The sequence below is a fragment of the Harmonia axyridis genome, chromosome 2, assembly GCF_914767665.1.
Source record: "Harmonia axyridis chromosome 2, icHarAxyr1.1, whole genome shotgun sequence".
Classification (NCBI taxonomy): domain Eukaryota; kingdom Metazoa; phylum Arthropoda; class Insecta; order Coleoptera; family Coccinellidae; genus Harmonia; species Harmonia axyridis.
The window spans coordinates 678,151-691,998 of record NC_059502.1 but is presented as its reverse complement, the minus strand read 5'-3'; the positions used below and the strand labels follow the sequence as shown (position 1 = coordinate 691,998).

The 13,848-nt window shown below is 32.7% G+C and overlaps 3 protein-coding genes across 5 annotated transcripts; 1 reads left to right on the top strand and 2 right to left on the bottom strand.

Moving 5' to 3' along the window:
* Positions 1-232: 232 nt before the first annotated feature.
* On the bottom strand, positions 233-2,304 carry LOC123672788 (zinc finger CCHC domain-containing protein 24-like). The gene is made up of 3 exons (XM_045607079.1): positions 2,159-2,304; positions 1,846-1,977; positions 233-428 (listed from the first exon to the last, which is right to left on the bottom strand). Exons 1-3 carry the CDS (start codon positions 2,180-2,182, stop codon positions 321-323), a joined length of 264 nt encoding a protein of 87 aa, XP_045463035.1. The 5' UTR covers positions 2,183-2,304; the 3' UTR covers positions 233-320.
* Positions 2,305-3,159: 855 nt separating this feature from the next.
* On the top strand, positions 3,160-7,228 carry LOC123672925 (vesicle-associated membrane protein-associated protein B/C-like). Of its 2 annotated transcripts, none has more exons than XM_045607293.1 (4): positions 3,160-3,358; positions 4,058-4,210; positions 4,625-4,911; positions 6,593-7,228. In XM_045607293.1, exons 1-4 carry the CDS (start codon positions 3,301-3,303, stop codon positions 6,809-6,811), a joined length of 717 nt encoding a protein of 238 aa, XP_045463249.1. In that variant the 5' UTR covers positions 3,160-3,300; the 3' UTR covers positions 6,812-7,228. The 2 variants fall into 2 exon arrangements, with proteins under 2 accessions (XP_045463249.1, XP_045463248.1); XM_045607292.1 differs by having other exon boundaries at positions 3,170-3,358; positions 6,536-7,228.
* Positions 7,229-9,389: 2,161 nt separating this feature from the next.
* Positions 9,390-13,509, bottom strand: LOC123672885 (nucleobindin-2). Of its 2 annotated transcripts, XM_045607216.1 has the most exons (5): positions 13,243-13,402; positions 12,498-13,118; positions 12,160-12,444; positions 11,832-12,101; positions 9,390-10,166 (listed from the first exon to the last, which is right to left on the bottom strand). In XM_045607216.1, the coding sequence occupies exons 2-5, from the start codon at positions 13,092-13,094 to the stop codon at positions 9,723-9,725; spliced, it is 1,596 nt and encodes a 531-aa protein (XP_045463172.1). In that variant the 5' UTR covers positions 13,095-13,118; positions 13,243-13,402; the 3' UTR covers positions 9,390-9,722. The 2 variants fall into 2 exon arrangements, with proteins under 2 accessions (XP_045463172.1, XP_045463171.1); XM_045607215.1 differs by having other exon boundaries at positions 12,498-13,509.
* Between the last annotated feature and the right edge of the window lie 339 nt (positions 13,510-13,848).

The following is a 13,848-nucleotide window of genomic DNA, read 5'->3' as shown; positions in this document are numbered from 1 at the left end:
AGAATTGAAAGACAAACGGCCTCAATACAACGAGAGACTTGATAAAGTGATTTTACAGCATGACTCCATGTTACGAAAGTGGTCTAGACACCCAATTCTTCATCAGTTTTTCACATAAATGTATTTCATCAATGGTGCACTCAATAATGATTTCTGATTATTCATCAGTTGTTTATTGTGTTCGCTCCTTACTTGGTGAGAATTGTTCATGAATAAAATAAAACAAAATAAATTACACAAATATTTTAATGCTTGAGTATTAAAAACTTTGTTCTGACACTACTAATGACGAACTAGTAATCCACAATAATAACCCAATTCTATGCATTTCTACAGTAATAACCCAATTCTATGCACTTTTCGCAAAGTTCTTGAGGATGCTTTTTCGATAAATCATGAACGGTATGTGCAGATTTATGGAGTGGTGTCTGAAACAGAATGAAAAGTAAAAATATTAAATTATGGAACTAATTGAGAACATAATATTCAATTTAGCAATCTAATGAAATGAATATACATACATATATGTACTTTGGCGTAGCATTTCAAAGTATTCTCGAATAATTGATTTTCTGTGATCTTTATCTTGACTCCGATTCTATGAATCGGCTGATTCAATTTTCGAATCAGTAGAGATAAGAAGAAGATAGTAGACGATATTGCACTCAAACCTGATTCGTAAAAATAAGTCTATATATCATAACTTAATGAATTATAATGGATATCCGAGAATGGTATTTATACCACTATATTTACATATATCTAGGTACATAGGTAGATAAAAATATTTGAAACATCCTTTGATGTACAGATAATCAGGTTATTGGATAGTATGTTTTTTACCGATTAGGTATACAATTTTATCCAGTGCACTGATAAATCTGGGGAAAATATTGCGACTTGAGTTGAAAAGCAATGTTTTTACACTCTTTTTTTATGAAACAGGATTGTTTTAAGAAATTATTATGAATTTCAGCTTCATTCCGATAGGTATCTCTGCACAAATCAAACTTGCCTACAATACAATACTTTTCAAAGTTAGAATATTAATTATTCGTATGTGTTATCAACATGTGGGCGAAAAATCAACCCAATGGTACAAGATGTTTTCAAACTTTCAACATAATAAAAGATGTCTCTATACAACAAAACAATATCAAGATCAGTACCAAAAAATTGATCAGAAATATAAAATCAAAAAATTCGATTTCAATGATATATTGAATTTTTGTATTACTTCTAAAAAATCAATGAAATCTCGCAAAAACACAAAAAGGAAAGTGCCCTGCATAAACCTTGAATTCAAACCCTAACGGTCGATTACTAGGGAAATCTTGAGCCAACTTTAGTAATTTCATTGTGAAGTTTTGCTTCCTAGTCTACCAATTTCCGACTTCAAAATGTCCTCTCACAAAAAGCATTTCAGACCATCCTGAACAACTTTGGTTTCGTGTCTGTCTGTCTGTGAGTTCGCAAACCTTTGTAACTGCCCTAACTTCTACAATTCTTATCCGAATTCAATGAAGTTTGGTATGGGCATTTAGTTTGAGCCGTAGATTGTCGCATGAGAAATTCAGCTTCTTCAGATAGAAGTTGGGCGTTGAGCTACGCACCACGATTATCTGGTATTTCCATATCTGACGTTTCTTTTTTCGAAATTGGATGAAAATTGATATAGTCTTTCGAAAATTTCAGCTTTTACGGATATATGGTTCGCCTCACTCATCCGCAAACGGGAAATACCTGGGATCACAATATTGCGCCCTTTACTAGTCAGAATTTGATCAAATTTTGAGAAATATGGGTATGGCATGGCACAATGAATATAGAGACCTATTAACTTACCATTCCATAAGCGATCACCTTTCTACCGCAAGATTTACAGATTTGATGCTTGTCCTTCCAGCAGCAAGCTGATGCCCATGCGTTTTTACATTTTTCACATTCGAATTTTCCATAACATGGCACTTTTTTTCCCTAAAAAAATGCAGAATCGTCGAAACTAGGTCAAAAACTAATTGAAATCCCTCGTCTAATTTGGCCCAAAACTCTTCAGAATCTTGGAAATACAACTTGGTGTTTTGTGTTTCCCAGTTTTTGAGATTTTTTTTCTGCCTAGCGAGAATTCATACATACTTATTTATATAATTTTACTCACAAGCGTTGAATTCACTCCTTCCATTTTTCTTCAGAAGATTAAAGGTATTTCCCGAAAGCTAGAAAAATCACAACTGATATAAACGAGAAAATATAATTTCAGATTCGATAAATATACATATATGTACATTGTTATCTCTGTACTTCCCCCATATTCAAAAAAGCGATAAACCTACAATGATCTGCGGCACCTATGACGCATTCCCGCAACTACTTTATTCAAGTATAGGACCCTGTACACTCTTGGCTATACATTTCTGGCGTTTAATTTATGAAAAGTAACTCACGAAATCACTCTTCAAGTCCCACTTCAAGAATGAAGTCGAAAACCTCAAACGGATCACTTTTTTAAAAAACCAGTTACGGGATTCTTTCCGTCAAATCTGCGGCTAAAAACTGCGTTGAAAAATATATGTCCCATCAACTCTCCTCTATAATCTATAATAATTTTGTATTGTAAATTCCTAGATTGTTCAATTCCATAATCTATATTCAAACAAAGTTCCGTCAATCCATTCTCTTCCTCGATATATTTCAAAAACGTCCTTCGCTCGTTCAATAAAACCTTCTGACATCTATGTCACATGTACAGAACTATATAATTCAATGTGAAATATTTCGAAATTGAATACAGAATCCTTTAAAATTCTTGTAAAGAATTACAGAACCCTATAACATTTTGAAAGTGGAATTGTTATTTAAATATTGCCTCTAAATTAGTAAAAATAATTAGGGAAAGTTTTCCAGTAAAGAACCTACTTTCCTTTACTATACTAGAATGAAAAACCTAATAAAAACCTCCATAAATATTTGTATCATATTTGTGCAGTTTTTTTACGTATCCCCCACTCTTCCTAATATTATAGTCATCAAAAAAATCGTGGATGTTAAAGGATTCCATAATGATGAAATTCGAATTCAGTGATTCAAATTTCAATTTTTGTGATAAAATAGATCCCGTTCATATCAACAACTAAATGATTACTCATAAAATTTCAGATGCCATCTTTGATACAGCGCTTGCGTACATGTCAGATTACTTGGACGTTCTGCATTTTACCGGGATCTGTCATCAAAAAATTGTTGGAAAAAATAGATGTTCAGTGGAAAATTCGCCAATTTGTGAAGTGTTAGGTTTGAATAATGTCGAAACCTGAGCAGGTACTCATTATAGAACCCCAAAATGAACTCAAATTCAAAGGTGAGTACGCTTCCGTGTTAAAATTGACATGATACAATTTTGTCCTAGGAAAGGATAGGGGATCTTGACTTTTTCAACCCATATTTTCAAATAGAATGAAAATGGTGTTGAAATTATTTCGGGAAAGTCATTGAAATATGGCCATTCGAATTGATTAGTCTAGAGGTTGAAAAACGAATGGGTATTATTTTCATTGTTATGTAAATTATATGAGAATTCGTTTATCGAAAATTTTTCCAGTGTCCCAGTCAAGGATCAAATTCATTATTTTATAACCATTCGAAAATTTCCAATTTCTTTTTCTGCAAAAATCCTATTTTTTACAAATAATTTTGTCAATTGTTCTCAAGTCCAAAATTTTGTCAATTATCTGTATATTGTGAACTTTGATTCACATAGACAGTCTGAAGTATAGGATAATTAATTTTCCTTATTATTTTTCCAAGGCAATATTTCATAGCTCGCAGTTTCCTGGAGTTTTCACCACAATGTAATGTCCTTGACAAGGCTCAAATTTTAAGCAAATATTTTTTCCTTCTCATTTAATCATGGATCCTTTCCTATACCCGAAAATTAAATATTGAATACTGAATGACGGCATTATTATTAATAATGTTCATTGATTTTGGAAGAACTTTTCTCCAAAAATTCAAATCGGGCTCATTTTGCATTTAACAGTAGCAAAGTTTTTTTTTTCAGGTCCCTTCAATGTACCCGTTACCTCTTACATGAAATTAACGAATCCCTCAGAAACAACAGTGTTCTTCAAGATCAAGACTACAGCCCCAAAGAAATATTGCGTTCGACCCAATTCTGGTAAACTGTTACCAAAGGAAGTAGCAGAAATTGCAAGTTAGTAATCATTTTAATTGAATCATATCTTTATTTTTTAGGGGTTAGGAAAATAGTAGTAATACTGTTGAAATCTGTTGTCTCGATTTCTGTTTTGTGATCTTGAGTGTTTTAATAGCATATTCATCTTACATATATTGGTATCCATAAATATACCATAAGTGTCAATTTTCAGTGAGGATTTTATTACTATTGATCTATATCTATCATAATAGAAACATAATAAACTTCTCAACAAATTGACAGGTACTATTCAAATGAATGCCAACAAGAACTTATGTCAAATATTGACTGATAGAATTGTAAGAACATCGAAATATGCCAAATAAGCAAACATTCAAGCAACAAAATACAATTTTTTCGATTTTTGTGAATCTATTTCGAATCCCTCAAAAAAAAACCAAATCATTTCAGTAACCCTACAACCTTTGGAATCTGGTGTAGACAAGAACAAACACAAGTTCATGGTGCAGAGTGTTTTTGTTCCGGAAGTTTTACCCGAAGAACAATCCTCGTTCAATGTTGACCGCATCTGGAAATTGCTGTCACCAGAGGAATTCATGGATTCTAAACTGAAGTGCGTCTTTGAGCTCCCACCGGAAGAGATCAACAAAGAGAGGAAGCAGGATGAACCAGTAGAAGCTAGTCCTAACACTACACCGCCAGCAGTACCCAACGATCAGACTAACGTTGTGACAGAGGTGAGTCATATTTCTCTTTGTTTCAGGCTTGGATTTTTTGAATTTTTCTCTGAAAGATCGGAAAAACTCGAATAATTATCATGTGATGGGCAACCAAACAAATCAGGCGAATTTTTGATGACGTCAATTTGGAGTAACCACTTGTGTCAAACACAGTTTGGTTCCTTAGTGTTTAATGTTCTGCTGCTGAAACACTTGATTGTTAACATTTCCAAGTGACTTTATTGGCGTTTCGTTTAGTAAAAATTGCTTTTTAACAACCTCTTTCAGTTTAATTTTCGTATATTTATATTTATCTTTTGATGTTTTCAAACTAAATCACCGAATAATTTGGGGGGATTTGAAATATCTACCAAGTAGCTTGTAATATCTTTTTGGCATTAAGGTCTCATAACTTCACAGTGTTATATTTTCAATTTTTTACCAGTAAAAAAAAAAGGGAAAGTGAAAATATTGAAAGTGCTAAATTACATCGCATATTATTTTATACATTGGGTTTGGCAAGTCATATCATAATGAATTGAGATATTGTTATCAGAAATGAAACAAAGATAAAATGCTAATTATTTGATTGAATGGCAACTGAAATAGAAATATTCTGGTTGTAATCAGTTGGAAATAATTCGATTTTTGAAATTGAAAGACAATTTCTAAATTGTTTACAATCAAATTGATAAAGAACCTCTCTATGTGTCCTCTTTTTTTACGCTATTCTGATAAATTCATTCATCTCCTTATGTCAAGGTTTCCTTCTTTCAAATTGATTGATTGTGCCGCCAATCATTTGATAAAAATGGTAAAAAATATGGATGCAAATCATTTTTTTGAAAAACATTTATTATGTATCAGTGTGTCAGTTGTATAGTTTTGAGCATACATTATCGAAAACTTTCTGATTCCATCAGAAAAAAATGCCTATTTGCTTGACTCTACCTTTAAAATAGTACATTTATGTTCTATTCACTCGAAATAAAAAATTATCAGTCTATGCATTATTACATTTTATCTAATCTATTTTATACATTTTTAATTATTTTTTTAACCTGAGTGATTGGAGCTCTCAATTGTTCAAAAAGTAATGGTTGAACATAAAATTATTGTTCCAACCACATGCATTCTAAAATTACTAAAAAATTGAAAAATTACTTTAGATATTGGTTTCATCCCAAAATTGAATTCACAAAATACAAATTTTATAATTTGATGTATAATTTTCTCCTATAAAGCTAAAATTAGATTTTTCCAAAGATCCTCCAATTTATATAAATAGGAATACATATATCAAAAACGCTAAGATTCGAGCATATCAAAAGTCGAACAAACTTCATTTATTCCATGCAATCTGAAAATTCAATAAAAGCCACAGCAATTTCTCAGAAATTAGGAATTTGAATTTTGAGTAATTATCTAGAAATTAATTTATTTAAATCAACGAAAAAATAATTTAATCCAAAAAAAGTGCGCCAAGAGAATTGGATTTCATTTCAGACAATAATCTTCGATCAGTAAAATATGCTTACGGCTTTCAATACTTAACTATTATAGGTATGCCTTCAATGATCAACTGATATTCCAATACCTTTATCTTTTTAGGTTATAATATTTCAATGGTTGTAATTTTCAGGGAATATTAGTGAAAGAAAAAACCGAGGAATTTGATGATGTTTTTCTCTGTTCTCAGCTAAAGGAATTGAGAGAAAGCGAGCATTCACTTCGACAAGAGAACAACCGACTGAAAGAGGAGGTTCTACGTCTGAAGATGAACACTAGAGGCAATCTAAAAACAGAAACAGTCAACAAATATCAGCCGCCAGCGTCGCAAGAAAACATGGCCGTCCTGATCATAGTAGCTGTAGTTCTGGGCATTTTAGGCATGATACTGGGCAAGTTCATGCTCTGAAACTCTGGAAGGAAAAGACTTAGCTTCATGCCGGGACTCCACTGTATTATATATTTATTACAGTTATTTCATTATAATTATATACTGTAAAATAAATAAATTCTAGTGCATACGCCCCACGTGTATGCTACTTCTTGGTGGCTCTCGTTCCATTATCTTGCTGTTTTTATACATTTTTAATTTTCGTTGCACATTTTTTAACAATTATATTCTTCCACTTGTCTATTCCTTGGTCTTTGATCGTGTCTCAATTTTTTTTGGCTGTAGTTTAATTTTTAAGATTTTAAATTCATATTAAAAATTCTCTTGTATATTTTTTTGTTTACAACATGACCCCTTGTTTTTGAATGTAGCAAACTGACGAGTGGGTGTGCAAATAAATGTTCTTATGTAAATATATATAATTTCTTTGTTGGACCTTTTTTTTTATTTATATTACGTTGGAAAATATTACGATGAATATCGGAAGAAGGAATTCACAAGTAGCAAATGATGGAAGAAAACAAAACTGGTTATGATTGTATCTGCGTCATTTACTGATGAGCTCTTCAGATTGCTGAAGCACACAGTAAAACGGAGCCAATTTCCTAACTTCAACTTTAGTTCAAACACTTTAATGAGTTTCTAAAGAAGTAGTATCAAGCATTGTTTTGTTTGTTATTTCATCATTGAATTTCAACTTAAGGTATTCCTTCTTTGATTGACGACTAGTAAAATTTGCATTTTCGAAAAAAAAATTGTGCAGAAAGAAAACAATAAAATATTCATAAACTTATGCACTAGACTATTCAGTAGAACTTTATTAGATCACGTGTTCAATTAAAAATTTTGTTTCTTAAATACAGGAGAGGAAAGATGTAAGGCTTGGAGCATTTGTTCATATGTACTATAATTTCAAACATCTTATAAGTTTTGCATCATCGGCATGGCATATGTAACTTCAACAAATAAACTATAATTCTGTAATTGTTATTCAACAACTTTTTATTTTGAATCCCTAAATTTCCTTTTCATTAGCCAATGATATAATAAATTAGCGTTATAAATAGTTTTTATTTTATAAACGTTTTAGATTCCATTGAAAATTTTCTGTAGTTTTTAATATTCAATAATATATTTGAGAGGTTGTGGGGTGCAGAACATTGACTCCAACATTAGACAGAGAAAGATTGAGCCTCATGTCACGTGACTACAAGAGAAAGGATTAAGATGTTAACCAATGACAACGACTTTCAATTGGTTCAACCAATCAAATCATTACGATGAATATCGGAAGAAGGAATTCACAAGTAGCGAATGATGGAAGAAAACAAAACTGGTTATGATTGTATCTGCGTCATTTACTGATGAGTTTAAGTAACGCTTATGTTCCTTATTACCCTTCAAATGAAAGAAAAAATTTGTTCTGGTAACAATTGATGCCTAATTTGGAGTGAACTATCTTGAAATCCCTTAAATAACACAAAAATATGTTCAAATTCGCTCGTTGGAGAAAACCAATTTTTTGGCATGAAAATTTGATAGGAGAAGCATTTTACCACATTGGATACTAATCTGCAATCAGTTTGCTTCTAATAGGTCTCTATTTCGAGATATTTTGAGTTTTATGAGAGGAATTTTCAAGGCGGCTGCTTTGTCCTCTGGTGACCAAAATCTGAAGGGGTATGAAAATGGGTATGCAGGCCCCCAATTCTGTGTAAATAGTGCTTTTTAGTTGTGAAAAAAATTTTTCTGGTAGGAATCAATGCCAAATTCGAAATCTACGACTTCGAAACCCTCTAAAACCACCTTAAAATGTTTGAATTCGACCGGTCGATTTTTTCGAAAAAACCAAGACCTTGGATATTTTTTCGCCAAAAAAAATTTTTGTTTCGGATCGACTTCAAAATTTGATGTTATGAAGAGTTTTTTATGCCGAATCTCTTTTCGCAATCAGTTCCACCCTAGACCCCTCCAAAATTGAGTTATTCCGAATTTTGTGAAAAAAATTTCAAGGAGTTTGACCTGCCCTCTAGTGAGCAGAATTTGAGGCGTGTAAATTGGTATTCATTGATTTATATGAGATCTAGATGAAATAAATCATCAGAAGAATGGGTGTATGTCCTAAAACTCAATACAGAAGTGATGGCACATTAATTATGTCAGTTTTTCTTTAAAATTCCAGAAATCCAACTTAGTACAGAATTTGCCAGTGAGCCATCTACACACAATTTAGTAAACTCAACCAACGACGAGTAGAATCCTGTAACGTATAGGTCACTACCAAATCTTAGTTAGAGCTACTCTTCGTAGATGTCGCAATATGGTCGACGTTCCATGTCAAAATATGTTTATAGAATAACCCCATTGTTGATCTTGAAATGATTTTGAGCCATATATGATGTTAAATGAAGTTTGACTAATTGATTTCGAGGTCTTAACCAATTCTGTCTTTAATTTTAAAATTTAATTCCCATAAAATAATTGATTTCATCCGAAGTAGACAAATCTTGATAAAGAATGTTCTTTCAGTCCTAATTGAAATTTGAAGAGTGCAAAAGCTTCCAAATTCGCAATATAGTAATAACAAATTCATAAATGTGTATCACAAATTTATTGAACCATTTCAATATAAATAAATTACAAATATTCAAACAATAATGAAAATATCAAAGGAGGAAACATTTTAAATGCAATTATCCAAAAACAGATCCAAAATACAATCAATCAAATGTTATCACAAAAGGGAATTCTGGAAATCTTGAAAAACACCGATTTCCAATATAAAAATAACAATTCTTCAAAATATTAATCCGTTAGAAGTAGAAGACGCAAATCAACACATCTAACAGCTCTCGATAACAAGAACAAATTTGTCTAAATATTTGACACTTTGAAATCTGAATCAATAAAATGAAATAAATTCAGATTCTCAGACCTGTTTAACCATCGGTGGTTGTTGAGCGTTATTCGGGGGTGGGATATTCTGTTGAGGGATTTGATTGCTTTGTACCCCTCCATGCTGTGGTACCTGGTTGGTTGGTACACCTTGTGCGTTCATCTGCTGGTAGTTCCCTTGCGGTTGTTGGAAGTTGGCAGCATTGTTTTGAGCTTGCTGGTTAGGATTGGCTGGAGGTTGCTGGTACTGCACATTGGCTTGATGCTGTTGGTATTGGATGTTGTTCGGATGCTGGTTCTGCTGCTGGTACACAACCTGAGGATTGGGATTTTGTTGAGAATATACCTGATTCGGGTGCTGACCAGGTACCGCGTTGGGCTGCTGTTGATACTGAGGCTGCTTGTTGAAATTGTTCTGAGGAACTGCGTTAGGGTGAGGAGGGTAGATTTCGTTTGTGTTCAAATCCGGGAAACGATCCTGTAAAAATAATGAAAGAGTAAATTACAGTCGATCAGTAATCCAAGTTGCATAAGTATCACTTTTGACAAGGTGGCAATGCTTCAAGGTCATTCTTCAAATGCATTGTTTAGGTTAAGTTTCAAAGGACCCCGCACGGTTTCTATGGAAAATGGGTCCCAGTCGAATTGGCTGAAAATTTAGTAAAATGTAGTTTATGAAGTCCTGATCAAATGTCTCCATGGGCACAACAAGATCTAATGTACAGTTTTTGAGATACAGGGTGTCAAACATGCAGAGAGATGGTTGTTACTTACCTTTAGAAAATCAATAATGTGGCGATTTTTTTGTTACAAAAAGTTGAAGATAATAATTACAATCTCAATATTGTCGACCCGAGTTGTAATAAGAAGTGATAAGACTCCATATACAGGGTTATCAATAATTACATAATTTTTATGTAATTCTTCGAACAAACTCAGTCAAATGCAAAAGCTCGTAGACTTGCAGAATAAGTAAAAAACATTTGATTTTAATATTGGTTGATCTGAGGTTACTATTATACGGGGTCTTCCACTTTTTTAGTTGTAATAATATAATTTTTTTCAGGAACATATAGAAAACTTAAACATAAAAGTAGAAAACTAAATATAATATGGTCAATATTCTGTGGCTCTTGTCTATTTGTTGCATCTTGTACGGATCCTGGTCGACCGCATGATGATGCAGCAATCAAATGGGAGACTACTGCATTAAAAATATTTCTTACCATGTCTGTTAAGACATTGTAATTATGATTATGTACGGATTCTATTATTTGTTGATGGCTTGCATCCGATATTAGCTTTATGTGGAACGTACCAAACATTCGCTCGGCCTATCCCCCAACCGAATTATATGATCCGTACAAGATGCAATAAATAGACAAGAGCCACAGAATATTGATCATATTATATTTAGTTTTCTACTTTTATGTATAATTTTTCTATATGTTCCTGAAAAAAATTAAATTACTACAACTAAAAAAGTGGAAGACCCCGTATAATAGTAACTTCAGATCAACCAATAATAAAATCAAATGTTTTTTACTTATTCTGCAAGTCTACAAGCTTTTGCATTAGACTGAGTTTGTTGGAAAAATTACATAAATGTAATTATTGATAACCCTGTATAGGGAGTCTTATAACTTCTTATTACAACTCGTGTCGACAATATTGAGATTGTAATTATTATCTTCAACTTTTTGCAACAAAAAAATCGCCACATTATTGATTTTCTAAAGGTAAGTAACAACCCTCTCTCTGCATGTTTGACACCCTGTATCTCAAAAACTGTACAGTAGATCTTGTTGTGCCCATGGAGACATTTGATCAGGACTTCATAAACTACATTTTACTAAATTTTCAGCCAATTCGACTGGGACCCATTTTCCATAGAAACCGTGCGGGGTCCTTTTAGAGCTTTTTTGTATATTCAATAACATAATTTTATCAAATGAATTCATATAATTCTTAGAAGTCTAATCTATGAGAATATCAATAAATGGGACAATATTTTTCAAACTCACTTTTTCACATTTTTGAGAGTCCAACTAGTAAAAAAAGTGTAATCTGCCAAATATTTTCTTAGAGTAGATTACGCTATTAGGTAGGCCTGAGAACAAAGTATATTATAAGAAATGCTCACCGGAACTTGTTGAGGAGGGCTCTGAGGCACTTGTCCTGGGTGAAATTGGGCCTGAGGGGGTGCATTTTGGTGGTACTGAACAGGAGGAGGATGTTGTTGGAACTGTTGCTGGTTCATCTGATGCCTGGAGATATACTCTTGAAGTTCTTCATCTGTGTAAGGTTTCTGTTCGTCGAGTCCGTTCCAGCCATGGTCCTCATTGAAATCTTGTTTTTTGGTTTGAGCTATGAATTCTTGGAAATCTATGAAACCATCCCTGTTGCTATCCACCTAGATGTATTTGATTGCTGTATAATCAAATTTATACTTTTCTAAATTCTTTATTTACCTCTCTGAAAACTTGTTCTCTCATCCTTTCCATTTCTTCCATACGTTCTCTTATGTCGTCTTCTGGTGCACCAGCCTGGTACATTTTGTCCAATTCCTTCAAAAACAATGCCTTAACTTCGTTCTCATCCCAAAGTCCATTAGAATCCATGTCATGAAGTAGGAAAAATGTTTTGGGGTCGAATTCTTGCTGCATTTGATCCTGCTCTTGCCATACTTCTTCTAGTTGGGCCTTATGTCCTGGTTCATGCAATTTTTCGTGTTTTTTATGCTTTTCCTCTTGTTCCTAAGGTAAAAAAAAAATTTAATACTTTTCAGTGACTACTAATTATACTTCACCTTAAGTTCTTTCTCTAATTTAGTCCTATCTTCTCCATTAGTTGAATTCAACTTCTTTTGTTTTTCAAATTCTTTGTTCATCTCATATTCTTTGAATTCCTCTCTTCTCATTTTGTCAGCCTCGGCTAAATCTTCCTGAGTCTTAGCAATCAGCTTTTTCAAATCTTCAATTTCAAATGTCTGAGGATTTGCATGATCTATATGTTTATGGGTAGGGTCTTCTGTGTCATCATTTCCCTGTAGTTTCCTCTTTTTCTCAACTAATTCTTTCAGTCTTTCTAATTCTACTCGTTTTATTTCGTCCAATTTAGTTCTAACATGATGAGAAACAAATTCCAATTGGTCAGCAATTTTGCCTGACCGTATTTCTTCTTCAGGTGCTTTCTGTATTTTTTCTTTAAAATCTGGATCTGATTCTAAAGCTTGCACTACTTCGGACAAATACCTATGGTACTCCATATAGTTTTCAATACCTGGATCCTGATTTTTAGTTTCTGGAGTTTCTTTAACACCTTCTTTTACAGGAGGAGCGTAACATGTTTGCAACATAGTTACTGTGACACATATTACAATAAAAATTGACCTGAGTTGGGCCATTTCTTAGATAAATATTTCACAATACTAAAAAATATGGAAGATATTATGTTCTCAACTGGTACGTTTCAGATTGTAAAGTTCTTTTGGAAAAATATTATCTCTCCTCCATTCAAGAAATCTGATAATGCAATATTAGTAATATGTTTACCTTATTGAAAATAGCTGAATATAATCTATCGTGTCCAATTATTATTTGTAAATCAAAATATAATTAATCTACGTCACTGTGATGTCAACATATTACAATCACAGAACAAATCTTAGAACACTTTCAAATGATAAGCATTCGCCTTCTTTAAGAAATTTATAATATGTTTAGTATTATTTGTTGGAATAATTTGAATATTTTCCACAGAATAAACATATTCCACGATAAACACCAAACAGACCAAAAACACTATTCATAAATTATTGTCAATCGTACCAAGTCTACCAAGAGTTAAATGGCGAATGCGCTTGATTTAGCGCATCCACCTTTTTTTTTCTGTGGCGACATCTAGGAAGAATAGCTCAAACTAAGTTTTGTTAGGATCTATATGTTACAGGATTCTACAGGTGATTGGCAGAAAGGAGGGTAATTTCAGGAAATTCTTTACAGAATTGAATTTTTGAAATTAAAAAAAACGGATCTACACTTCTGTGTTATGTCTATTCGAATTGATAATTTATTTTTTCTAGAGTCTAGAGCAAGAGGATTAATGTTCATCGGTAAAAATGATCCCCAATGGACCCTTTAAATATTCTGTAGGACCGA